Below are 27,519 nucleotides of genomic sequence, written 5' to 3'. Positions count from 1 at the left end.
AAATAAGTAGGCAATTGGTCTTGCCTAGACTGATAATAAAACTCTAACTCCTACCCAAAAAAAAAAAAAAAAATAAGTAGGCAAGTGTTCCATCTTCTTTTATGTTCTGGAAGAGTTTATGTAGAACTGTATTCTTTCTTCCTTAAAAAGTTTTAAGTAGGATTCCCACATTATCTTTTTAAGGTCTTAGGGTCTAAAGTGACATGCTCTCTTTCATTCCTGAGTTATGAGGATTTGTGTCTTTTTTTTTTTCTCACCATTTTCTTTTTTTTTTTATTGGGGTATAGTTGTTTTACAATGCTGTGTTAGTTTCTACTGTACACTGAAGTGGAGTTCCCTGTGCTATACAGCAGGTTCTTATTAGTCATCTATTTTATACATATTAGTGTATATATATCAATCCCAGTATCTCCCAATTCATCCCACCACCTCCCCCACCCCTCTGCTTTCACCCCCTTGGTGTCCATACATTTGTTCTCTACATCCGTGTCTTTTCTCTCTTTTTTTTTCAGCCAGTCTAGCTAGAGTTTTCTCAATTTCATTGATATTTTCAAAGACACAGGTTTTAGTTTCATTGAGTTACTCTCCTGTTTTTCCATTATCAATTTCATTGCTTTGTGCTCTTAATAGTCTCTGCCTTGTGCTTATTTTGATTTGAAATAGCTCTTTCTTCTCAAGCTTCTTAAAATTGAAGCTTAGATCACTAATCTAAAATCTCCTCTTTGCTAATGTAAATATTTAATGCTAAAAATTTCCCTCTAAGCATTGATTTGACTGCATCCTTCACATTTTGATATGCTGTTTTTTTTCTTTCATTCAACTAAAAATATTTTCTAATTGCACTGTGACTTCCTCTTTGACCCATGGGATATTTTTAGAAGTATCTTATTTAATGTCCAAATATTTGGGAATTTCCAGGTATCTTTATTATTGATTTTTAGTTAAATTCCATTGTGGTTGGAGAACAGGCTTTGTATATTTTCAATTCTTTTAAATCGTGGCTTGCTTTATGACACAGAATATGGTCTCTCTTGATGAATATTCCATACTCACTTGAAAAGAATGTATATTCTGTTGTTGCTGGGTAGAGGGACCTACAAATGACTATTAGCTCAAGCTAGTTGATGGTGCTTTTCAGGTGTTTTCTTCCTTACTGATTTTATGTCAAGTCATTTTGTTGATTACTAACAGAGGAGTGTTGAAGGCAGGGGCCAGTCAATCACGAAAGTCCTTTTTAGCTAAATTAAGGAGTATGAAGCTTACCCTGAGTTATGGAAGCTGACAGGAGATTAACTTTAAGAAATAGAACAGTAAGATTAAAAAATTTTCTTTAGGGCTTCCCTGGTGGCGCAGTGGTTGAGAGTCTGCCTGCCAATGCAGGGGACGCGGGTTCGAGCCCTGGTCTGGGAAGATCCCACATGCCGCGGAGCAACTAGGCCCGTGAGCCACAACTACTGAGCCTGCACGTCTGGAGCCTGTGCTCCGCAACAAGAGAGGCCGCGATAGTGAGAGGCCTGCGCATCGCGATGAAGAGTGGCCCCCGCTTGCCACAACTGGAGAAAGCCCTCACACAGAAACGAAGCCCCAACACAGCCAAAAATAAAAAAAATAAATAAATAAAATAAATAAATAAATGCAACTGCAGGGAAAAAAAAATTTTCTTTAGAAAACTTGACAAGATTGAAAATAGGTTGGAGAAGAGCTAAAGTAGAGATGCGGAGAACCAATAGGGAGGCTTTTAACAATAATCAAGGAGAAACATGTACTTGAATTAAGGCAGTAGCTCTGAGAATAATCAAGAAAAAACAGACTTAAGGAGATAATAAGAGAAAAGAATCTGATAAACAACTGGGTGAGAGATGGAGAGGAATGGGTAAAAGGGAAGAGGCAATTATGATTCTCAGTTTCTGGTTTGGATTACTGAGTATATAAGGGATAACATTTACCAGAATAGAAAAATACAAGAAGAGAAATGGATTTGAGGGAAAGGATGAATTCCCAATTTTAACATGCTGAGATGAAAGTTCTTGTAAAATATTCATGAAAGATGTCCATTAAGCTATGTGGGCTCGGCAGAGAGGTCTACACTATAGATATAGATTTATGTCATCAGCACATATTATTAATTGAAACCATAGTTTTGGATGAAGTTATTGAAGGTCAGCATATAAACCAGTGTTTCTCTAAATGTCACCCTAAAATTATCTGCAGATTGTTAAAATGCAGATTCCTAGACACCATTTTAGATTAAATTTATCTAAGTCTCATAGGCTGAAACCAAGGTGTTAGCTGAGCTGTATCACTTATTGAAAGCTCTGAGGGAGACTGCACTTCCAGGCTCATTCAGGCTGCTGGCAGAATTCAGTTCTATGCAGCTGCAGGACTGAGGTCCTTGTTTCCTTGCTAGTTGTTGTCTGAGTGCCACCCTTCACTCTCAGAGCCCTCCCTCTAGTCTTTGCAGGTAGTCCCTTACATCTGAGAACCAACAACAGCTTATCCTTCTCACATTGCCACATCTCTGACTCTTCTGTTTTCCTCTTCCACTTTTAAGGGTCTGTGTGATTACATTAGGCTCTCCCAGAACATCTAAAATAATCTCCCTACCCTAAAATCTGTAACCTTAATTCCATCTGCAAAGTCCCCTTTTCCTTGTAATGTAACATATTCACAGGTTCCAGGGATTTGGGCATGGACATCTTTGGGGTGCCAGTATTCTGCCTACCACAAGCAGTCTGATACAAGTCATTTTGTAGACATATATTTTCATTTCTCTTGGGTAAATATCTAGGAGTGGAATTGCTGGGTCATAGTGCAGATATATGTTTAACTCTATAAAACACTGGGCACACAGCTGAATAAAGACTACATCACCTATCTTTCCTTCTTGTTAGTGTGTCACTAAGAACTGGTTAATGGGTTTTAAGTGGACGTGTCATAAGCAACACCTGAGAAGCGTCCTTAAAGAGAAAAGTATGTGCCTTTCATCAAGCTTCCCCCTTGCTATGAGCAGGTGGCATTTGGAATTAAAGCAGTCATCTCAATCATGAGGTAGCATGCTAAGGATGGCAGAACAGCAAGACAGAGGAGTCTGAATCCCTGATGATCACAGAGCTGCTGCCATACCATCTGTGGCCTGCCTACCTATAGAATCATATGCATATTTAAGCCATTATTATATTTTCTATGTAATGCAGCCAAATCCAATTCTAACACATCACGGTTTTAAATATCTGTATGCTAGTGATCCCAAAGTTGTACCTCCAGCCACAATCTTTCCAGACTCATCTATCCAACAGCTACTGGAACATTTCCACTTGGATGTAAAACAGGCCTTTCAAACTTAACTGTCCAAAACAGAATTCTTTATTTTTTCTCCCCGAACTCTTCCTCCTCTCATTCTCCTCATCAGCACCAAACAAATAGTAAATGGTTTTTTATAAATGGTGAATGATCTACCTCAGAGCTCAAGCAAAAAACACATATGTTGTCCTTGATTCTTTGCTTTCGCCTCACCTCGTATCCAAACCATGCACAATTCTTGTTCTCTGCCATCAAAATATATCCCAAATCCAGTCATTTTTTTCCATCCTCACTGTTATTACTCTAGTGCAAGTCACCATCATCTCTCATTTGCAATAGCATCCTCAGTGGTGCTTTTGTAGCTTAAAAAATCCTTCCCAGAGAGATGAAAAAGTCCTGGAGATAGGTAGTAGTAATGGTTGCATGATAACATGAATATCACTGAACTGTACACCTAAAAGTGGTTAAGTTGGTAAATTTTATGTTACATGTATTTAACCCAAATAAAACAAACAAAAAAGAAATCTTTCCTTGAGACAAGATAGCCTCCTATATTTCCTATATTTTTTTCTAAATATTTTTCATGTGTGTCTTTCACACTTAGGTCTTCAATCCATTTGGAAATTACTATTGTGAATGGTGTGAAGTAGGAATCTAATTTTGTCTTCAATCTACATGGATATCACATATCTCAGCATCATTTATTGAATACTCTGTGCTTTTGTAATACCAAAGCTTACCAAAGCTAACCTTATACTCAGCTTCCATATGTATGCGGACGTGTTTCTAAGCTCTCTATTCTGTTCCATGAGTCTACTTTCCTGTCCCTAAACCAATACCAGTAATTAAGACAGTAGTCTCAATTATCATGGCTTTACATTGTTTTGATATCTGGGAGGAAGAGACTTTATTTTTCTTCAAAATTGAGTTAGCAATTCTGGGTGCTTTGTCTTTTCATATACATGTTAGGTTCAGCATGTCAATTTCCATGAAAAACCATACAGCAATTTTAATTGGAATAGCAATGAATCTGTAGAATTGGAGAAAACTGACATCTTTATGATACTGAGTCTTCCTATCCACCAATATGGTATATCTCTCCATTTACCTGGGTCTTCTTTTATGTGTTTCAGTAGAGCATTATAATTTTCTCCTTAAAGGACTATGAAGCTTTAGTCTGATCTATTTCCAGATACCTTCAGTTTTTAATATAGTTATGAATAGTATCTTTTTTATTATTAAAATTCCTAGTTAGTTTTTGCTGGTGTGTAGAAGTTACTGTTTTACTCAGAAATCTGCTTGAACTGAAGGCCATTTCTGATGACCTCCTAACCAAAGAAGCCCTCCCCTCCCAGTCATTCTTTATAACTTCACATCAGTTAACCTTCTTGTTCACTGATTTTTAGTGTCCCTCTCCCCCACTATAATTAGTTGCTTGTTCACGATTGTATCCCCAGTGTCTAGAATAGGGTCTGTGTAACACGTAATTGTGCAAAATGTCTGCTGAATAAATAAATGAGGTCTTAAACCTGGATGATTTGGAAAAATACAAGAAGAAAAGCAGATTTTGAAGTGAGGGTGGAGTGAGAACTAGTTCAGTTTGAGAGGCGAAGTTTAGAGTTCTCACAGGTCATTAATGTGCAGGCATCAAGCCAGCACCTGGAGCACAAGAATGGAGGTTTGACGTGATGGAAGTGATGAGACCGTCAAGGAGGAGAATGCATTCAAGAAGGAAAAAAAAGAAAATATACTTGGGAAGAACTACACCTGGGTCAGATTAAAGAGAGAGGGAGCGAGCATGCACAACAATATGGAAACCAACCGGACGGGAAAGATTTGAAACACAGAAAGAGGGAAATAAATCGAAGAGCTAGGTTCGTAAATCACATGAACACACAATTAGAGAAGTACAATTTCATGTAAGGAACAGAAAGCAAGAACCTCATTTCTCCACTGGTAAAACCAATTGGAGAAAGAGACAGCTCTATTAGACCACAGATCCGAATTTGGGGAAGAGAGTAATTTTATTTTACTCTGGGTCTTTCACTTTAATATGACAATTACCGGTCTTGGAGGACCTATCAGCATTCAATCTATTCAACCTCTCGGGTCACAGCTAGACGCTACCGTCTGAAAGGCTCGGATTTAAACGAGGAGACTGTTTCCTCCTCATTTTCATCGTCTTGCCGTGACCACCGCGCCCGGGCTAAAGGTACCGGCAGGTGCTCTTTGGGCCTTGGATTGTAACTAGAGAAGGGTGGCAGCCGGGAAAGAAGAGTCGGGCTGCCGAGGCTGCGAGAGAGGCCCTCACCTCACGCCCAGCGGCGGGTCAGCGGGTCAGTCAGGGGCCGCACCCCGTCGCAGCCCTCCCCACTCCCCGCCGTGCCGGGCTTCGCCAGGGCCCCCGCCCGCCCCCACGAGCCCAGCCTTCCCTTCCTACCTGCCGGCACGCGGACTCAGCCAGCCCCCAGGTCGGCAGGGAGACCACCACTCTCTGCCTCTCCCAGCCCGCGCGCGCCCCCGACCAGCGGCTGGGTGCACGTGACCCCGCCCTCACTGCACGCCGCCCCGCCCCCTCAGCCCAGGCTGCGCCCCGCCTCCCGCCGGCGCGCTCCACCCACGAGACCGTCGCTGTCGCGATGACGTAACCGGCGCAAGTGCAGTCTGTCGGCGACGCTGAAACGCTGCTGGATCTGTGGGTGGAGGTTCGTGGCGTCGGCTCTTGGCGCAAGAGGGGAGAGTGGGGTACCTGTAAGGTCGAGGGGTCTCGAAGAAAAAGAGGAGGAGGGGGAAAGTCCCAGAAGCCTGTCTTTCAGGTGCGGGGGTATAGGGCGGTGTTCCGCCCCCTTTCTGGGCCCTTTCTGACGAGGCCGGGCGGCTGCCCCGCGGGAATTGAACGGTGGATTTCCTTCGAGGAGGCATTGCCCGGTACCCAAGTGTAGAAGTTTAAGAAGGGTTAACTTGGCGTGCGCTGAGTGGGTTCTTTTCCTTCAAGCGCACATCATTGGGGAACATATTTTATTTGGCAGAGGAACACAAGATCTGGAGGCATGGATTGTACTTTTTTTTTTTTTTTTTTTTTTTTGCCGGGAGCTGCGGCTTAATTTCTTCGCTCCATTTCATATGTAAAACTAGGTGGTCGGACTCACCATGTAATTTTTAAGTCCCCTTTCAGAGCTACCATCCTGTGATTCCTGTCTCCAAGGATATTACCTTTTATCATACTCCTGATTAGGAAAAGAAATCTTTTGATTAGTGGACATGTTTTAAACCTGGATTGGGGACACTGCTGTGGAGTTAGGGTCCATGCTTTCATTAGGATTGACAGCAGGCAGAATTTGTTTGCAAGTAAGATTTATGCATTGTTAATATTCCAATAGACTCAGTTTAATTTTGCTAAAAGATCAGAATATCTGTATGTTTTCCTAATGTTAGCTTTATGTCTTTCATAGACTTATATGTTTAGTCTTGCCATTTAATTTTTTGCCTCTTTTCAGAAGTAAACCACCAAAGGATATTGAAGTTGATGCTTTTGTATTTTGTCACCTTATCCTTTTATTAGCATTTTTAAGGTCATCTGCACCTTCTGACTGGGAAAAGATGGTCAACGTCTTGAAAGGAGTGCTTATAGAATGGTTAGTAGTTTTGATACTTAACAAATTTTAAATCTGCACATTGAATCTTGATTTGTATGTGAATCCCTTCCAAAGTCCATTTTTTTCTTTTGTTCTTAAGATTTGAATGATTCAAGTCTTTCAGCTTTCTCAACTGCATTTTTCTTACTTAATAACAAGTGGGACAGATGGGGTTTTTTTTTTGATTTTTAGAATTTTATTTTTTTATACAGCAGGTTCTTATTAGTTATCCATTTTATACATAATAGTGTATATATGTCAATCCCAATCTCCCAGTTTCCCAGTTCATCAAGTGGGACAGGTTTTGTTGCTAAGTTTCTTCCTGGTGCCAGATTTCAGTGTTTCTGCTGAATTGATGTAACTGGCATTATTTCCAACAAGTTTTGGTCAGCGGCAGCATGTTTGTTACATTAACCCTCTTTAGGGGAACAGTGTTTGTATTCTCAAATCGTCAGGGATTGACTAGAATTTTAGGGTCTGCCTAAGTCACACAAACTTTGGTCTGTAAAAAAGAGAAGAAAACAAGAGAGCGAGTTGAAGGTTTCTTAAGCTAGGCACACATTCCAAAGGAGAAACTAGAAACTATGGGCAGAGTTGAGCTCCTCAAAGCTAATGTAGGGCTTAATTATGCCTAGTCTGAAAACCTGAACTGTTGGACCAGTCTTGCTCAGTCTCCACTTGTTTGTTTGCCCCACCAAACAATTCTGTCTCATTTGGGAATCCTGCCCAGTGGACACTCCCATTGTCTGAAATTACTGCTGTCTACATTTCTCTGCCTCTAATGTGAGCCATTATGTGGATGACCATACTGTTTCTGTGATGGCAAGGCTGGGGGAGGAGCAAGACCAAACCCTAGGAATCTCTGGCATTTAGAGCGGCACTGTCCAGTAGAAATATAATGTGAGCCACATATGTAGTCTTAAATTTTCTAGTAGCCACACTAAAAAGTAAAATGAAACAGGTGAAATTAATTTCTTAACTCTATACCCAAAGTATTTCGCCAGGTACTAAAATACACATTGGAATTTGAAGCTCTAGTATGAAAAAAGACAGTACAATAAATTGTATTGTCAGTGAAGCCAGTGAAGTAGGAGGGAAACTAAGGGAATGGTTGATGAAAGCGAGTGGGCTGTGTCAAGTGCTGATGAGAGGTGGGGTAAGATGAAGGCACACTGGAGGTCATCGGTTTTTTATGAGAGCTTTTTAATGGAGAGGTGGGATAGACGCCAGATTGGAGTACTTTGGAAAGGGAAAGGGGAGCAAGGAAGTAGAGACCATGTGGAGGAGTTTTGTTGTGATAATGAGCAATGGAATAAAGAAATGGGTCGGTAGCTGAAGAAGGATGTTAAGGGACTCTGGTTCTTGTTATTTTCATTGTTTTAAAGTGAGAGACTAGAAGGTATGTTGATAAAAATAAACCGCTGGAGAGGAGAGAGGTGTTCACTTGGGAAAGCCAAGAGACGGATTGAGATCCCAGAAGTTCTAAGCATGCTGTGCCGTTGTCTTTTGGAAAACACTTCTAAGCTAATATTTGTATTTTATTTTTCTTATTACTTTGTCATAATTAATAGAAACATTTTCCTGGTTGGTCTTTTTTTTTTTAGTTTTATTTATTTATTTATTTATTTTTGGCCGAGTTGGGTCTTCGTTGCGGTGCGCGGGCTTCTCATTGCGGTGGCTTCTCGTTGTGGAGCACAGGCTCTAGGTGCGCGTGCTTCAGTAGTTGTGGCTTGCAGGCTCTAGAGCACAGGCTCAGTAGTTGTGGCGCACAGGCTTAGCTGCTCTGCGGCATGTGGGATCTTCCCGGACCAGGGCTCAAACCCGTGTCCCCTGCATTGGCAGGCGGATTCTTAACCATTGCCCCACCAGGGAAGCCCCCGGTTGGTCTTTTAACGTTATTTTTAACACAGAGGATACACACACACACAGTGTCGGCTCTCAGTTTTTTCCCTTTTGTTTCTTCTGATTTTTCTAAAGTTAATCTTCATTCTGGATTTGATCAATATTCACCTCTGTCCTAGGGTTTTCATATTTTTATTTTCATTGATATTTTGAGTTTCATTCATCTAGAATTTATTGAGAGGAGGGGCATATTATGAGGTGAAGATCTAAATTAGCTGCCTTTTTTTTTTTGATCAAATAGCTGAATAATTGTCCAACACCATTTATTTCCTTCCCTAATGATGTGTGATGACTCCTTTATCACAGAGTTTCACTCCCCTTGCTACTCTTCCTAATCCCATCCCACATCCATTTTCTTCTTTGTCATTGTTACCTTCGAGAATATCCTTGGAATAATTTAGTCTAGTCCCAAAATAATCCTTTTGGAATGATGGTTGGGATTGTATTACACCTATATTTTATTTCTTTTTAATAATGCTAGGCTGCATTTTAAAGAGCAGAACTTTGGGAAACTCAGAATTTCAGTGGTAGACTGTCAGTTTAGCCATAAGAACAAAGAGTACAGATTTGTAAGAGGAACTGAGGTTTAGTTTTCTTTCCTGATCCGGCAAGCTCTCTGCTAGTTAGCTTGTTACCAGCCTCTGAATTCTGCCTGGGTGCTAATCACCTTGCTTTTCCATGTATTCTCCAGACTAGCGGCAATAGCATCATCTGGAGCTTGTTAGAAATGAAAATTTTCAGACCTCACCCCATATCTACTAAATTGTGCATAAATTGTGCATACAGAATTGTGCATAAAAAAGGATCTTGACACAGTGCATTTTAAGTTTGAGAAGCACTTAATCAGCTTAAGTTTGATAATCAGTTCCCCTATGGAGAATGGTTTTGCAGCAAGACTACAGTGTACTTTAATTTTATTTTGCAGATGGATAGTATCCTTGCAAAACTAATTTTTCCCTTCAAAGTGAAGTCTAAAGTGTAGCCTGCACAATTTTTCTAAAGGGTAACTGTCTTCCCAAAGATACAGATCTTCCAAGAAGACTCCAGGCCTAAGCAATAATGGATTCATAAAGGGCATGGCCAGGGCCTGTGGGTCCTCCTTCATGTGTAGGTGCACATGTTGGGATGATGGTAACTAAAGTCCTTCAGTTTCCCTCATGTCTATATTTGATTCCAAAGAGAAGATTGTTAATAATACAGTATCAGTATAAGTCAGTTTCTTATCTCATAACATCCATAGATTATATGAAGCATTTAGGTGTATTGGAATACAGATCTATGTTAAAAAAGCAAATAAACCAGAGTATAATGTTGGCCATTTAGGCCCAACTGTCAGTGAATTGAAAAATCAAAGTACTTGGATATAATAAGGTTCTCTCCTCCCAAGGCTTATCAAATACCACAGTCTAAAGTTTTTTGTATTTTTATGTCAAAATGAGATTGGTGAAAACTTCCTCTTTGTTGGGATCCACCACTATCGACTGCCAGCCTCACACCAAGAGTTTTCCCGAATCTAGCCAACCATAGCAGTTACCGAAGCAAGCAGCATATGCTCAACAAATGTCTGTGTCCAATTCCAGGTGCTAGAGCAGACCTGTGGTGTGATATTTATCACAGTTGGTTTGGCAAGTGCTTCAGCAAGGAAGATTTATTGTACAGCTGCAAATTCCAGCCAGTTTACAGCACAACAGAAAAGAACCTGGAGAAATAGGTATTATTAGACCAGTCTTGCCCTTATGGGTTTTGCTTCCAAACCTCTATTGTATATGAAAAGCAAATAAGAACTAAGGCAAAACCAGTCTAACTGCTGTCCTGTTCTTTCACAGCATTTGTATATCTTTTGTGAGCCTTTGCTTCTTATTCTTTGCAGGGCTGCATTCACTGAATGCAGAATGTTTCTTGGGCACCCAGAACAGTGCCTGAGATACATATAGAGGTGCTTAGTAAATATTTGTTTACTGAAAGAATTTTGTTAATAAAATTGAACCAAGGAGTGTAATCTCACCCTAAATTCCAGGTTATTAGTGTTCCTTTAGAGCTCTACTACCACAGTGAGAATCAGAGTGGATAAGAATAGGTTCTTGATAAATTGAATTCAAGTTTCAGTACAGAAAAGGTTCATACACTAGGCCTCCTTTTTGGCAAGTTACATCAGAGTAGCTTTTAGTTTTTACTTTTTAAATTCTTATTGTATATAACATAGTTGATTTACAATGTTGTATTAGTTTCAGGGGTACAGGAAAGTGATTTAGTTATACATGTATCTATTCTTTTTCAGATTCTTTTCCCATATAGGTTATTACAGAATACTGAGTAGAGTTCCCTGTGCTATACAGTAGGTCCTTGTTGATTATCTATTCAGTATTTTGTATATAGTAGTGTGTATATGTTAATCCCAGCCTTCTAATTTATCCTCCCCCCCACCACCACCAGAGTAACTTTTAAATGAGGTGACTGTTATCTTCCAGTCCGTAGCTTTTTTTTTTCTTAATTAATTAATTAATTATTTTTGGCTGTGTTGGGTCTTCGTTTCTGTGTGAGGGCTTTCTCCAGTTGCGGCGAGCGGGGGCCACTATTCATCGCGGTGCGCGGGCCTCTCACTGTTGCGGCCTCTCGTTGCGGAGTACGGCTCCAGACGCACAGGCTCAGTAGTTGTGGCGCACGGGCTTAGTTGCTCTGCGGCATGTGGGATCTTCCCGGACAGGGGCTCGAACCCGTGTCCCCTGCATGGGCAGGCAGACTCTCAACCACTGCGCCACCAGGGAAGCCCCAGTCTGTAGCTTTTAAAAAGCAGGCTCTCACCAAGCTGCTGACATGGATGATGGAAGTGCAGTCTTAAGAAGCAACTGATCTAGAAAGTAATTTGTGGTAGGTCTTTTGAGCTTTTATATGCTTTAACACAATAATTCCATTTCTAGATATTTATCTTAAGGAAGTGATCCGAGCTGCAGATAAAATTGTAGGTAGTTGATTATTCTAATTAAACAAAGTGTTATGACATTTTTATAATCAAACAATATAGCTATTAAAATATTTGAAAATATTTTACGTGATATGAACAAAGGCATTTTCACATTCAGTAACAATTTTCTAAAACATTCCACTCTCAGGACATAACAGTATTTATGGAGAAATATTTGTTAAATTTTTTAAGTAATTGTATCTGTTAACTAATTACTATCAGGAAGGATAGCTTACTGTTGACTAAGCCAAGATTATCATTCTGATTGGATAGACAGTACTGACAACTTTATCCAACTGACCGATTAATTTTATGGTCTCTTTTCTAGCTAACTGCATCATTCTAGTAGGCCTCTCATGGTGTAATACTTTTTTTAACAGTCACATTTTATAGGAGCTATACTAAGGTTCTTTTTTTTTTTTTAATAGATCTTTATTGGAGTATAATTGCTTCACAATACCATGTTAGTTTCTGTTGCACAACAAAGCGAATCAGCCATATGCATACACATGTCCCCATATCCCCTGCCTCTTGAGCCTCCCTCCCACCCTCCCTATCCCACCCCTCTAGGTCATCGCAAAGCACCGAGCTGATCTTCCTGTGCTATGATGCTGCTTCCCAACAGCCAACTATTTTACATTCGGTAGTGTACATATGTTGATGCTACTCTCACTTCGCCCCAGCTTCACCCTCCCACCCCATGTCATCAAGTCCATTCTCTATATCTACCTCTTTATTCCTGCCCTGCAACTAGGTTGATCAGTACCTTTTTTTTTTTTTTTTTAGATCCCATATATATGCGTTAGCATATGGTATTTGTTTTTCTCTTTCTGACTTATTTCACTCTGTATGACAGATTCCAGGTCCATCCACCTCACTACAAATAACTCAGTTTCTTTTCTTTTTATGGCTGAGTAATATTCCATTGTATATATGTGCCACATCTTTATCCATTCATCTGTCAGTGGACATTTAGGTTGGTTCCATGTCCTGGCTATTGTAAATAGTGCTGCAGTGAACATTGTGGTACATGTCTCTTTTTGAATTATAGTTTTCTCAGGGTATATGCCCAGTAGTGGGATTGCTGGGTCATATGGTAGTTCTATTTTTAGTTTTTTACCAACAGCGCAGGAGGGTTCCCTTTTCACCACACCCTTTCCAGCACTTATTGTTTCTAGATTTTTTGATAATGGCCAATCTGACCAGCATGAGGTGATACCTCATTGTAGTTTTGATTTGCATTTCTCTAATAATTAGTGACACTGAGCATCTTTTCATGTGCCTCTTGGCCATCTGCATGTCTTCCTTGGTGAAATGTCTATTTAGGTCTTCTGCCCATTTTTTAACTGGATTTTTTTTTTTTTAATTGAGCTCCATGAGCTGTTTGTATATTTTGGAGATTAATCCTTTGTCTGTTGTTTCCTTTACAAGTATTTTCTCCTGTTCTGAGGGTTGTCTTTTTGTCTTGTTTATGGTTTCCTTTGCTGTGCAAAAGCTTTTAAGTTTAATTAAGTCCCATTTGTTTATTTTTGTTTTTATTCTGTTACTCTAGGAGATGGGTCAAAAAAGATCTTGCTGTGGTTTATGTCAAAGAGTGTTTCTCCTGTTTTCCTCTAAAAGTTTTATGGTGTCTGGTCTTATGTTTAAGTCTTTAATCCATTTAGAGTTTATTTTTGTGTATGGTGTTAGGGAGTGTTCTGGTTTCATTCTTTTACATGTAGCTGTCCAGTTTTCCCAGCACCACTTATTGAAGAGGCTGTCTTTTCTCCATTGTATGTTCCTGCCTCCTTTGTCGTAAATTAGGTGCCCATATGTGCGTGGGTTTATATCTCTGGGCATTCTTTCCTGTACCATTGATCTATATTTCTGTTTTTGTGCCAGTACCATACTGTCTTGATTACTGTAGCTTTGTGGTACAGTTTGAAGTCAGGGAGACTGATTCCTCCAACTCCGTTTTTCTTTCTCAAGAGTGCTTTGGCTATTTGGGGTCATTTGTGTTTCCATACAAATTGTAAGATTTTTTGTTCTAATTCTGTGAAGAATGCCATTGATAGTTTGATAGGGATTGCATTGAATCTGAAGATTGCTTTGGGTAGGATAGTCATTTTCACAATATTGATTCTTCCAATCCAAGAACATGGTATATTTCTCCATCTGTTTATGTCATCTTTGATTTCTTTCATCAGTGTTTTATAGTTTCCTGAGTACAAGTCTTTCACCTCCTTAGGCAGGTTTATTCCTAGGTATTTTATTCTTTTTGTTGCAGTGGTTAATGGGAGTGTTTCCTTAATTTCTCTTAATGATTTTTCGTTGTTGGTGTATAGGAATGACAGAGATTTCTGTGCATTGATTTTGTATCCTGCAACCTTACCAAATTCATTGATTAGTTCTAGTAGTTTTCTGGTGGCATCTTTAGGATTTTCTATGTATAGTATCATGTCATTGGCAAATAGTGACAGTTTTACTTCTTCTTTTCCAATTTGTATTCCTTTCATTTCTTTTTCTTCTCTGATTGCTGTGGCTAGGACTTCCAAAACTGTGTTGAATAAGAGTGGCGAGAGTGGACATCCTTCTCTTGTTCCTGATCCTAGTGGAAATGCTCTCAGTTTTTCACCATTGAGTATGATGCTTGCTGTGGGTTTGTCATATATGGCCTTTATTATGTTGAGGTAGGTTTCCTCTATGCCCATTTTCTGGAGTTTTTATCATAAATGGGTGTTGAATTTTGTCAGAAGCTTTTCCTGCATCTACTGAGATGATCATATAGTTTTTATTCCTTAATTTGTTAATGTGGTGCATCAAATTGATTGATTTGTGTCTAATTTGGTATCAGGGTGACGTTGGCTTCGTAGAATGAATTTGGGAGTGTTTCTCTCTCTGCAATTTTTTGGAAGAGTTTGAGAAGGATCGATGTTAGCAGTTCTCTAAATGTTTGGTAGAATTCGCCTGTGAAGACATCTGGTCCTGGACTTCTGTTTGTTGGAAGATTTTTAATTACGGTTTCAATTTCATTACTTGTGATAGGTCTGTTTATACTTTCTAATTCTTCCTGGTTCAGTCTTGGAAAATTGTACCTTTCCAAGAATTTGTCCATTTCTTTGTGGTTGTCCATTTTATTGGCATATAGTTGTTTGTAGTAGCCTCTTATAATCCTTTGTATTTCTGCAGTGTCAGTTGTGATTTCTCCTTTTTCATTTCTAATTTTATTGATTTGCGTCCTCTCCCTTTTTTTCTTGATGAGTCTGGCTAAGGGTTTATCAATTTTGTTTATCTTCTCAAAGAACCAACTTTTAGTTTTTTTGGTCTTTGCTATTGTTTTCTTCGTTTCTCTTTCATTTATTTCTGCTCTGATCTTTATGATTTCTTTCCTTCTGCTAACTCTGGGTTTTGTTTGTTCTTCTTTCTCTAGTTCCTTTAGGTGTAAGGTTAGATTGTTTATTTGAGATTTTTTCTTGTTTCTTAAGGTGAGATTGAATTGCTGTAAACTTCCCTCTTAGAACTGCTTTTGCTGCGTCCCATAGGTTTTGGGTCATCGTGTTTTCGTTGTCATTTGTTTCTATGTATTTTTTATTTCTTCTTTGATTTCTTCAATGATCTCTTAGTTGTTTAGTAGTGTTTAGCCTCCATGTATTTGTGTTTTTTACTTTTTTTTTTTTCGTGTAACTGATTTCCAATCTCATGGCGTTGTGGTCAGAAAAGATGCTTGATGCGATTTCAATTTTCTTAAATTTTCCGAGGCTTGATTTGTGACCCAAGATGTGATCTATCCTGGAGAATGTTCCGTGTGCACTTGAGAAGAAAGTGTATTCTGGTGCTTTTGGGTGGAATGTTCTTTAAATATCAGTTAGATCTATCTGGTCTATTGTGTCATTTAAAGCTTGTGTTTCCTTTTTTATTTTCTGTTTGGATGATCTGTCCATTGGTGTAAGTGAGGTGTTGAAGTCCCCTACTATTATTGTGTTACTGTCGATTTCTCCGTTCATGGCCTTATGTATTGAGGTGCTCCTATGTTGGGTGCATAAACATTTATAATTGTTATATCTTCTTCTTGGATTGATCCTTTGATCATTATGTAGTCTTCTCTCCTTATCTCTTGTAACAGTCTTTATTTTAAAGTCTATTTTATCTGATATGAGTATTGCTACTCCAGCTTTCTTTTGATTTCCGTTTTCATGGAATATCTTTTTCCATCCTTCACTTTCAGTCTGTATATGTCCCTAGGTCTGAAGTGGGTCTCTTGTAGACAGCATATGTATGAGTCTTGTTTCTGTATCCATTCAGCCAGTCTGTGTCTTTTGGTTGGGGCATTTAATCTGTTTACATTCAAGGTTATTATCGATATATATGTTTCTATTACCATTTTTTAATTGTTTTGTTTGTTTTTGTGGGTCTTTTTCTTCTCTTGTGTTTCCCACTTAGAGAAGTTTCTTTAGCATTTATTGTAAAGCTGGTTTGGTGGTGCTGAATTCTCTTAGGTTTGGTTTGTCTGAAGAGCTTTTCATTTCTATGTTGAATCTGAATGAGATCATTGCTGGGTAGAGTAATCTTGGTTGTAGGTTTTTCTCTTTCATCACTTTAAGTATATCCTGCCACTCCCTTCTGGCCTGCAGAATTTCCACTGAAAAATCAGCTGATAACCTTATAAGGATTCCTTTGTATGTAATTTTTTGTTTTTCCCTTGCTGCTTTTAATATTTTTTCTTTGAATGTAATTTTTGTTAGTTTGATTAGTATGTGTCTTGGTGTGTTTTTCCTAGGGTTTATACTGTATGGGACTCTCTGTGCCTCCTGGACTTGGGTGATTATTTCCTTTCCCATGTTAGGGAAGTTTTCCACTATAATCTCTTCAAATATTTTCTCAGACCCTTTCTTTTTCTCTTATTCTCTGGGACCCCTATAATTCGAATGTTGTTGAGTTTAGTGTTGTCCCAGAGGTCTCTGAGGTTGTCTTTAATTCTTTTCATTCTTTTTTCTTTATTCTGCTCCTGGGCAGTTATTTCTACCACTTTGTCTTTCAGCTCACTTGTTCGTTCTTTTGCCTCCGTTATTCTGTTATTGGTTCCTTCTAGTGTATTTTTCATTTCAGTTTTTGTGTTGTTCATCTCTGTTTGTTTGTTCTTTAGTTCTTCTAGATTTTTGTTAAACATTTCTTGTATTTTCTCAATCTGTGCCTCCATTCTATTTCCAAGATTCTGGATCATCTGTACTGTCATTTCTCTGAATTCTTTTTCAGGTAGATTGCCTACTTCCTCTTCATTTATTTTGTCCTGTAGGTTTTTACCTTGTTTCTTCATCTGTGACATATTTTTTTGCTGTCTCATTTTTTTTTTTTTTTAATGAGTGGGATTGTTTTCCTGTTTCACTGGTCGTTTGGCCTGAGGCGTCCAACAATGGAGTTTGTAGGCTGTTGTGTAGAGCTGGGTCTTGGTGCTGAGATGAGGACTTCATCTGATGAATATTCATGAGACCTCACTCCGATGAATATTCCCTGGGGTCTGAGTTTCTCTGTTAGTCCAGTGGTTCGGACTCGGCGCTCCCACCGCAGGAGCTTCCGCCTGACCCTAGGCTCACAAATCAAGATCCCGCAAACCACGTGGGTGGCCAAAAAAAAAAAGATTGAGAACAATAACAAAGTAAAAAATAAAATTAGACTAGGAAACTAACAGATATGTTAGAAAGGAGGTAAAAATAAAAACATAGAGAATCAACAACCGGAAGGTACATCAGTACCACAATAGTAAAAAAGAGGAGGAGGGAAAAGAAAAAAAAAGGGAGCAGGGGGAAGGCCTTGGATGTGGAGAGCGGGGCCTAAGCAAGGGCGAGGTTTGGGTGGTGAGCGGGGCAAATGCTCAGGACCCACAGGGCTGGAAAAGGCTCTGGGGGCTGTGGGGAGTGGGGCTTAGGCTCAAGGAACAGAAGGGCCCCAGGCATGCCCCCCACCCCTGGTCTCAGAGGGCAGGGGACCTCACCTGGGAGCTCAGCAGGCTCCCCGGGCCTGAGTGGGCGGGGCAAATGCCCTCCGCTCCTCTTGCACTCCTCCTGCAGGGCCCCTCCCGCCTGCCTCTCCTGATCTCCCCGGCCTCCCTCCTGTGCCCCCAAGCACCCACGAAGCCTGGAGGGGGCTTTGGATCGCAGGGGACCAGCCTGGGAGCTCAGCAGGCTCCCTGGCCCCCGTGGGCAGGGCAGTCGCCCACTGTTCCTCTCTCACTCCTCCTGGATGGCCCCTTCTGCCTGCCACTCCTGATCTCCCAGGCCTCCCTCCTGTGCCCCCAGACCCATGTGGCCTGGGTGGGGCTTTGGTCGGGGTTGGGGGTGGGTAAATGGCTTGGGAGCTCAGCCGGCTCCCCGGCCTGAGTGGGCCAGGCGATCGCCCTCCGCTCCTCTCCTGCTTTTCCCGGAGAGTCCCTCCCGCCTGCCTCTCCTGATCTCCCCGGCCTCAGGGGCCCCGATCTTGTCTGGCCTCCACTTCTCCTCCCCGCCTCGGTCCCCCTACGTTCTACCGGTTCACTGTGGGGTTCCTCCTGTCTCCTTGGGGGTCAGAGTCCCCCACCAGCGGCTGGCAGTTGCCCTAGTTCTATACTAAGGTTCTTTAGGAGGGGGTTGATAATGCCTGCCCTTTACATTTCCAGGGCAAAGACATTTTTTCCTGCTCACTAGCCCTGATCCCAGGACTTTAACCAAGTATGTATATGGGCACTTGGTTTTGGGTTTTTTCCTGCCAGCAGGTTCTCCCAGAGGCAGTCCCATGTAGAATAGTCCTATATTCAGGCAAGATAGTCCAGGCCCTCAACATATACTAGCAAAGTGTCCCTTAAACTTTGAGTGTCTTTTTGAATCATTACAGATTACATTTCAAATACATGCTTGAGAATTCATTCTCAAATTGACTGCTTTCCATCTCCTTTCAAAAAGTTTAATTGAAGCAATTGATATTAGAAGCAGTTATTTCAGTGTGTCACTGATCATTTTCTAAGTTCTCATCTCATTTCTGTTAGCAGTGTTTCCTCAGGTATAGGGAGTACAGTTGGTGTACAAGGTGATTTGGAGTAGCACAAATTTTGCAGGGATAGAACACAAATACTTTTTCTATGACCATCTTAATTTATCTGAGAAAAAAATAAAACTAACATCAAGATGACTGGTGATTTTGTACCAGATGAAGTTAAGGTGAAAAGTTCGTTGATTTAAAGGCAATTTAAAGAAAAAAATTGAGTAATATGTAGTGCAGATGTTACAAGAGATGGCTAAAATGGCAAGGGTAGTATGCAAATGGCAAAAATTTTGAATACACTGACCTGTTGGTTAAAAGCACAGATGTGAGTCCCTTGGCACTTCTTGGTTTCAGTTGTTCAGCTTTTACTTAATTGAAAGTATGTAAATTTATTTTATTTAGAGACTTTCTGGAGATAAAAGTCTTCATAACCACTTAACCCTTGCTATCTCTAATACCTCCTAGTAGCAGCCAATTACTAGAGTAAATTGATGTCATCTCTGAACACACTGCGCTCAAACGGTAACAAGATAATGTATCACATTTGGACAGCAGATTTTATAATGTCCTTGTTTTTTGTCATTATTGTTCCATTTAAACCCAAAATTTATATTAAAGGTTAACAAAAAAACTCATTTGTCCTGTCACCTAAAGTATATCTTTCTAAGCAGCCTCTCTGAGTGTGTGATTTTTGTAGAAAGTATTGAAATTCTTGTGGGGTCTAAGACAGTTCAGCACAGTAAAGGTTGTGAGGGTAAAGTGGGCACCACATGAGAGACAAAGGCAAGTTCCTCCTTGCAGGGAAGGGAGGAAGCAGCCCGGTTGTAGAGCACTAAATCAGAGGGTTTTTTTCTGTCCGCCACACCTGTCTACTCTTAAATTGCTCTACTTTAATTCTCCACCCCTGTCCCACCCACCCCCATTTTATTTGTATAGACACGGAGCAATATAGGGAAACAACTGAGGTTTCAAAAAGAAACCTTTGAGAGCAAGAACCTGTTCAAAAGAACCTGTTTGAGCAGGAAAACGATAGTTTTAAAGAAGCTGAATCTTTGTTTCCCTGTCCTATGGGCCTCCCCGTTTTCAGTTCTGTAATATCTGAAAGAACCCCGTTCAGCCTGCTTCATTACCCCCAGATTCTTTCTACAATTGCTCTTTAAACTCTTTTTATGTTTCACAGCCTGCCTATTAATGACTGATAAAACTGTTTACCTCCGTGAAATTTCTCAATGTACAGGGTGTTGTTGCTTTACAAAAATTTCTTACTTAAATTTTTATTCTGTGTAATTGCCAAAATTAGGGAGTTACTGCAAATGTAAATTTTAACATCCGCAGTATCTGCTTAAATCTGTGACCATTACATTATCTTTCTTGGTTGTATTTTTGTTTGGTCTTGTTTGTTTTTTAATTTTGGCTGCACCGGGTCTTAGTTGCGGTATGCATGCGGGATCTAGTTCCCTGACCAGGGATCGAACCCGGGCCCCCTGCATGGGGAGCACAGAGTCTTACCCACTGGACCACCAGGGAAGTCCCATATTATCTTGCTTTGTAAAAGACCCCTATTGTCTCTCCCATCCTTCACTGGCAGTTGTTGCCTTTCATGTCATTATCAGCCTTTAGACTCTCATTCCCAGGCCCTGTATTCCTACTTTTCTTGTTTTCAGTCACCCAAAAAGTTACAGACTTCCAGGTCATCCCTCATTCCTTTGACACTCATTACCTTATGGCTCTATCCATCAACTTTAAATTTTTTTTTTTAATTTTTATTTATTCTTGGCTGCATTGGGTCTTCGTTACTGCACGTGGACTTTCTCTAGTTGCTGTGAGTGGGGGCTACTCTTCGTTGCAGTGTACGGGCTTCTCCTTGCAGTGGCTTCTCTTGTTGTGGAACCCAGGCTCTAGGCATGTGGGCTTCAGTAGTTGCAGCACACGGGCTCAGTAGTTGTGGATCGCGGGCTCTAGAGTGCAGGCTCAGTAGTTGTGGCACACAGGCTTACTTGCTCCATGGCATGTGGGATCCTCCCAGACCAGGGCTTGAACCCATGTCGCCTGTATTGGCAGGTGGATTCTTTTTTTTTTTTAAGTATTTATTTATTTATTTATTTTTGGCTGCGTCGAGTCTTAGTTGTGGCACACGGGCTCCACAGTTCATGGGCTCTCTAGTTGCAGCACCTGGGCTTAGTTGCCCTGTGGCATGTGGGATCTTAGTTCCCCGACCAGGGATTGAACCCCTGTTCCCTGCTTTGGAAGGTGGATTCTTAACCACTGGACCACCAGGGCAGTCCCTCCATCGACTTTTAAATTCACCCCTACCCCATCATGTCCCGCTTTGCCCTTAGAACCTAGTAAGATAGCAGCAGAATCCCCTATATCCTCAGCCTCTTCTCAGAACTTTCCCTCTATCTTCCCTCAATACCCCTTTTTTGTTGTTGTTATAATAAAAACCTAGCTTTCCCCTGAGCCTGCTGTGTTGACTTCTCTCTAATACCTCTTGTACCATTGGGCCAAGAAATGGGATGGGTATCTACCTTGTTCCTCATTGCCACTTCCAGAAATCCTCCCTCCCTCTTCCACAGAAACCCCCCAGTTCTGAATCTGACAAGACCACCCACTAATCCTCCTCTTTGTAACCATCTACAAACACCCAAGTCTTTCCTTGAAAGTTATTCTTTGAAGGCTACTTGTCACTCTTTAAGAGTTCTCCACAAATTCTTAACAATTTCGTATGTATAGTCCTTTCAGTACCCTGACCTCTCAGTTCCCCGACCTCTTCTTCCAATGAGCTTTTCTCTGTCCTGTCATAGTCATTCATTCACATTGTCACACCTACCCGCGTCCCTACCAATACTGCCATCTCTTCAAAATATCCGTTTTAGGCATCTAACTGACCACCACCTCCTCTCTCTAGTTCACTCCCTCTAATACCCTAGCTCTATAATTCCTTCGATTCTCCCAGACCTGCAGTCTGTTGATTCTCCCAGCGTTTCCATCCTGACTCATCCCAGCATCCTCACTTTCCTCCGTACCCAGTCTGTCAGTGTACTCGTTCTCTTAAAGACACTCAACTTCCTTGCCCCTCTCAGTCACACCAGCCAGGTCGGGTTCAATCCACCTCTCTACCTATTCTGAACCTTTACCTCCACAACTCTAATGGCTGGAGAAAAACATACAAACATACTGATTGGTCTCACTTTAAATTCATGACTATTAAATTCATGTGAGCCTTAATGCTAGCCTGCAAACCAGCTGAATTTCCTAGTCCATTTATTGTCCCACTTTCCTAATAAAGCTGTTAGATTTCATCAAGTTAAGATTTCATCAGTTTTAAAACTTAGCAATATTTTATGTACCTATAAGAAAAATCACTGCCGGTTGTACTGTAACATGCCATTAAATGTAAGACCCATCCCAATTTTGGAGATGTTAAGATGTGGGGGGAATGTGCTTCTTAGAATGGGTGGAATATGGTATTCCACACCTTCATCTTCTCTTAGCTCAGAAAACGTCCCTGTCCTCACTTCAGCTGATTTCTTTGTTCCTCGTTTCACTGAGAAAACGGAAGCAACCAGAAGAGAACGTCCTCAAGTCTTTATCACATGGACCTGGGCCCATATACTCTTCCCTCCCTCACACTTACTGTGGGTGACTTGTCTATTCTCTTGTCTCAAGCCAGCCTCCCTCCTTGGGAACCGGATCCCAGCCTCCCTGGCCTATTTAAAGATACCTTTTCAGCAGTTTTCCTCTTTTTCTCCCACTTTATCCACTTTTCTTTCTGTACTAGATCATTCCCAGCAGAACTACAAACATGCTGTAACACTGCCCCTCCCCAGGTGGGCGGCCGTGTGGGGCAGGAACTCTTGCTTCCACATCCCTCTCCAGCTCCCACTTGATTTTCCTGCTCTTTGTAGCAGGATTTCCCAGAAGGTGTGTATGTATTCACTTTCTCCAATTTCACTCCTCTCAGTCTGAAAACCACTCCAGTCAGGCCCTGTCCTCTGTAGTCATGGTCCTGAAGCTGCTCTTGGGAAGGTCCAGTAACTTTCTGAACCCAGTAGTCAGCTCTCAGTCCTTCTCTTGCTATTCCTCTTAACAACATTTGGCCCAGCTGATCTCTTCCTCTTCCTGGAGATCCTTCATTTACTTAGCTTCCAGTACTCTTCAAGTTTTCTTCCGACCTCAGTGGTCATTTTATAGTCTGCTTTGCTGGTTCATCCTTTTCTTCCTAACCTTTTGATGTTGGGGTATCCAGGGCTTGGTGCTTGGACTCTCCTCTGTAGCTCTGCTCACTCCTTTGTCATGGCTTTAAATGCCATCTATACATTGATGACTGACTTACTCCTCATTCTGGACTTCACTGCTGAAGTCCAGAATTGTATATCCAGCTTCCTGCTCAACTTCTTCACCTGGGTGGCATCTCAGATGTAACTTGCCTAAAACCAGACTCTCGACCTTAACTACACACCTGTTCTTCTGTGTTCCTCCTCATCTCAGTGAAAGACAACTCCATCCCTTCATTTGCTCAGACCAGAAATCTTGGCATCTCCTTAATTCCTCTCAAAGCTCAAGTCCAGTCTCAGCAAGTTATGTGGGCTTTACATTTGGTGTATATCTAGAGTTCAGCCACTGCTCAACTTCCCTGTTACCACCTAGGTCCAAATCATTATGTCTTGTCAAGATTACTGCAGTCACCTTCTAATTGGTCTCCCTGTTTCCACTGTTGCCTCCACCACCCACCAGCCTCTTCTCAACCCAGCAGCCAGTATGATCCTTACGTTTAAAATTAAAGTCATTTTGTAAGTTAAATCAAGATGGAGTTCTAACCCATATCCCACTGCTCTCCCCTCCACTTTCCCCTCTCCAGCTCTGTGACCTTGCCGTTCACTCTGCGTAGGATGGTCTACCCCACGTCACTTCATGGTTTGCTTACTACCTCCTTCTGATGTGTATTCAGACATCACCTGCTCAGTAAGGCCTCCCCTGAGTCCCCTGCTTAAACTTGCAAGATCATATCACTGTCGTCACTGCCATTTCTCATTCACTTCCTTTGTTTTTGTGTGTGTTTGTCATAGTGTTACCACTAGAATGTAAGTTTTCTTCACTGCTGAATCCCCCAGACCAGAATAGCACCAGGCACATGATGGGTACTCAATTTATTGAATGAGTGAATAAAACTTAGAAGAGCAAGTTTACCACTTCTGAACAAATCAATTTCCCACATTAGTATGGTCATTCTAATACTGCAACTATAGAATTTAACTGAATTTTGCCAAACTTAAGTGGATCAATAGAACCTAACTTTTCTGAACCTAAGATAACAAACATACTAGAAACTAAATTTAAAATGTGTCATTTCTGACATGGGCAGACCTACTTATTTATTCACATTATTTTACAGCATAGTAAATTGTTAATAAAATTATTTTAAAGGTAAGCTGTTGAAAGTAATTAAGACAATCATTTTTTCAGGAAGGCTTGACTTTATTCATAGTTAATATATACCATGAACCATACTCATTTAGCTATTGAATTAAATACTTTGTTAGCTTCACTTGTACCTATGTTTGTACTTGAAAGAAGTAAAATGTATATGGTTTTCAGTAAATTACACTGACCTCTTTTGAATTAAAATGTTATCTTTGTAATTGATGTTGACATCCCTCAAGAAACCAAAAGATTGTGTAAGATTATGTTTTCTCTAAGAATTAAAAATATCTGTATGCAACTTGACATTTTTATATTCATCTTTTGCTGAACACAGTATTGTATATTATATTAGATCTAAAGTGTGCCTTTGTTGTAATTCAGGTTTTTATAAAAAAAGACTCATTTCTATAAATCTAGGAAATTTTATCTCTTTCCCTTATGGCTGTCCTATTCATTCCAAACTAAAAACCACAAATAAATAGAATTGAATTTAGATCTCTTTTTGAACTCACTGTTCTCAAAGAGATTTGGTTAGAATTTCCTTTAAAGATTCTGAATGATAGTTCAGACTTAAGAGGTTCAGAATTTTAAGGAAGGGGAAAAAAGTTGAATATTTACTGCAAGCCAAACACTATCGTTGGCATTTTTTAAATCAGTTAACAGGGCTGTGCTTCGAGTCCCTATTAATTACAAAGCTGTGAACATTGCTTTACTTTTTCACTTGTCGGTGACAAATTATTCTTTTAAAATCTCATCACTGGCCTCTTTCTTCTAAACTTGCACTAACAGTTCTAAAATGAAGCTGTGTCTGTTAATCGTCAACACTTGAGGCAGAGAAGGAGTGAGGAATTGGTTAACAGTTTAGAACTTTTAAACTTATCCTAAAACTCTCCATGCTCAATTCTAATTGTTCAGGTCTCTGGTAACTTGACAGTAAGGTGTCTCATCATCATGTGTTTATCTCAACAGTGACCCTGCCATGAAGCAATTTCTGCTGTACTTGGATGAGTCAAATGCCCTAGGGAAGAAGTTCATCATTCAAGACATTGATGACACTCACATCTTCGTAATAGCAGAGTTGGTTAATGTCCTCCAGGAGCGAGTAGGTGAATTAATGGACCAAAATGCCTTTTCTCTTACCCAGAAGTGAAAATATTAGATAATGATCACTTAGGAATTAAAAGTAACAAATGTGAGAGACTCACCATTCGATGTCTTGTGTGACCGAATAGATTTACAGAATTGCTCGGAAGCATGCGACAGGGAAGACTGTGAAATCATTTGTTCATAAGAAAGCCCCTGAACTGACTTTCTTGTTCTGTTTTTTTCATTATGTGTACCCTAGAATTTAAAAAAAAAAAAAAGCTTTAACAGTTGGCTGTAATTTGGCTTTTATTAACCTTTATTAAAATATAAATGTAATTGGTTTTCCTACCTCTTAATGCCAATTTAATACATTAAGAATATAATGGAATATGCTTTTAAATCATCAGTCTAACCTAAATACCACCTAGATATTTATCTTTGCTTATTCGTATTAGTAATTGGGGGTTTGGTAGTGTAGGTATGGTTTGTTTTGTTTCCACTAGAAACTTCACAGACAGACTGTTTAGATAAATATGCCAAGGTGGGAACTTTAGTAATATTTATACCTTACAAATAGTATCTGCATGCCAGCCAGCTCTGTTGGTAAAGAAGATGTGGGAGAGAACCCTGTAACATTAATGTAAACTGCAGTTTACATTTCCCTAAAAATACAGTTTTTTAAAAGCACAGAGGGTTAGAAACAACCAAATGGGAAAGGTATGTGCTGCTTTGCAGCTTTCCTCTTTCCTTGTTCAGACTTTGTTGGTCACATTTTCCCATCAAGGCAAGTGCCCTTTTATTAAGAAGTCAGTTTTCCTTGGACCTTATTCCCTATGAGAATCCCTGTGTAAATTTGTCTAAAAAAGAAAGGTAGGAACAGATAGAAGCAAAGTCAATCTTGGGGGAGTCTAGTTCTATGGTTGATCGAGGCAGAAACAATAACACTGATGGGGGCTTTGCTTCCCTTCCTGAAGATAGTGGTACTAGGATGGGTTCTTATGGTGGGAATTTTCCAAGAGAAAAGATAACTTTCATGATGTTAGGTGGAGTCGTATCCAACCCACTTTACCTGCCTCGTTATGGTGTGTTTATTCAGAGCATCTGTGTACCATAGTCACTTACTTACACATGCGTTCCCTAAAGCTGGAAATTTCCATAGGTATATTTGTCATGGTTTCCACCCATGTAACTCAAACTACCCAATTTTGATTTTCACATAACAATGCAAACAATTTTGATGAGTTATTGGTACATCTGGTACTAAAACTTGCTGAATACAGTACATTTCTTTAGGATTTCCAGCTGTACTGAAATGTTACTGACTCTTGTATTTCAGGCATGTCTAAATCAATTTCTAACATGCCTTAGGCGTTTGTCACCTAATACATTTTAACATGAAACTTAGAGAAAATTTTTCTTACAATCTCAGAGTTTAAAAGGTACTGGAAAGACTATTGGACAGTGAGTACAAAGAGTGTTAAGTGAAGGAAAATCTTTATTTCATTGGCCCTTATTGTTTAAAAGTTGAGTTAGGGCAAATGTTCGGTATCTTTCTCTGGAAGTACATTAGAAAGATGGGACAGTGTGGTGCTGGGAGCCGCACTTGGAGCCACTGAGTTAGCTCGTCCAACTATGAGAGAAGCTAGGAGAGAACAGGAAATAGCCAAGTGACATTTTCTCCAGGCTCTGCTGCTTGGAATCTGGTTGACATTATTCGATTTAGCACACTTTAGATGTCTAGAACAAGATATGTTGGCTGCTGGGTACTGGAGAAATTTACTACTGTCTTTTTATTTTTAACAAAGTCCTTAATACTGTGAAAAGGTAGTATTAACTTAAATTTTCCTAACTGCATAAAAGAGTCATTTTAATTTATGAGAGATGACCAGTCACAAATATCCATGTACTAAAATTGTGATATTTAGAATTATACTAACTTCTTGAGAAAGGTTTTTTTTTTTAATACCGTATAAGGTCAAAACTTCTGTATTCTTTGAACCCCAATTTCCTTGTGAAATTTAGTGTGATTATTTTAAAATTCCAGGCATCCTAAGTATGCATAAGAGTTAATGTAAAAATGTTTATTGAGACATCAGTTTTGATGAACACTAACTAAACATTATTGTTAATAAGCAACAAAGGCTACTCTCTTTTATTTCTGATAAACACTATAGGTGGTAGTCAAAATTATTATTATTTTTTTTTTTTAAAGGATTTTCT

The 27,519-nt window shown here is 40.0% G+C and overlaps 2 protein-coding genes across 8 annotated transcripts in view; one reads left to right on the top strand and one right to left on the bottom strand.

Moving 5' to 3' along the window:
• SERAC1 (serine active site containing 1) overlaps positions 1 to 5,853 on the bottom strand; it is an 86,582-nt gene extending 80,729 nt beyond the window's left edge. Inside the window, exon 1 of the mRNA XM_057527857.1 lies at positions 5,741 to 5,853. The gene's annotated coding sequence lies outside the window, so the exon portion shown is untranslated. The remainder of the gene's footprint in view (positions 1 to 5,740) is intronic.
• Positions 5,854 to 5,892: 39 nt separating this feature from the next.
• Positions 5,893 to 25,584, top strand: GTF2H5 (general transcription factor IIH subunit 5). Of its 7 annotated transcripts, none has more exons than XM_057528268.1 (4): positions 5,965 to 6,005; positions 6,863 to 6,935; positions 10,418 to 10,548; positions 25,183 to 25,584. In XM_057528268.1, the coding sequence occupies exons 2-4, from the start codon at positions 6,933 to 6,935 to the stop codon at positions 25,361 to 25,363; spliced, it is 315 nt and encodes a 104-aa protein (XP_057384251.1). In that variant the 5' UTR covers positions 5,965 to 6,005; positions 6,863 to 6,932; the 3' UTR covers positions 25,364 to 25,584. The 7 variants fall into 7 exon arrangements, with proteins under 7 accessions (XP_007186173.1, XP_057384251.1, XP_057384252.1 ...); XM_057528272.1 differs by lacking the exon at positions 10,418 to 10,548 and adding an exon at positions 23,651 to 23,754 and having other exon boundaries at positions 5,984 to 6,005; XM_057528271.1 differs by lacking the exons at positions 5,965 to 6,005; positions 10,418 to 10,548 and adding exons at positions 6,101 to 6,116; positions 23,651 to 23,754.
• Positions 25,585 to 27,519: the final 1,935 nt, after the last annotated feature.

This window comes from Balaenoptera acutorostrata, chromosome 14 (genome assembly GCF_949987535.1).
Source record: "Balaenoptera acutorostrata chromosome 14, mBalAcu1.1, whole genome shotgun sequence".
NCBI classification, from domain to species: Eukaryota; Metazoa; Chordata; class Mammalia; order Artiodactyla; family Balaenopteridae; genus Balaenoptera; species Balaenoptera acutorostrata.
The sequence above is the reverse complement of the archived record's forward strand: the minus strand, read 5'-3'. Positions and strand labels throughout refer to the sequence as shown.

What these genes read in the sequence shown, in the direction of transcription:
- GTF2H5 (XM_057528268.1), top strand. An exon ending in AAAAGAACCTGGAGAAATAG is followed by an intron (nt 10,549 to 25,182) that starts GTATTATTAGAC and finishes TTATCTCAACAG; the next exon opens with TGACCCTGCCATGAAGCAAT.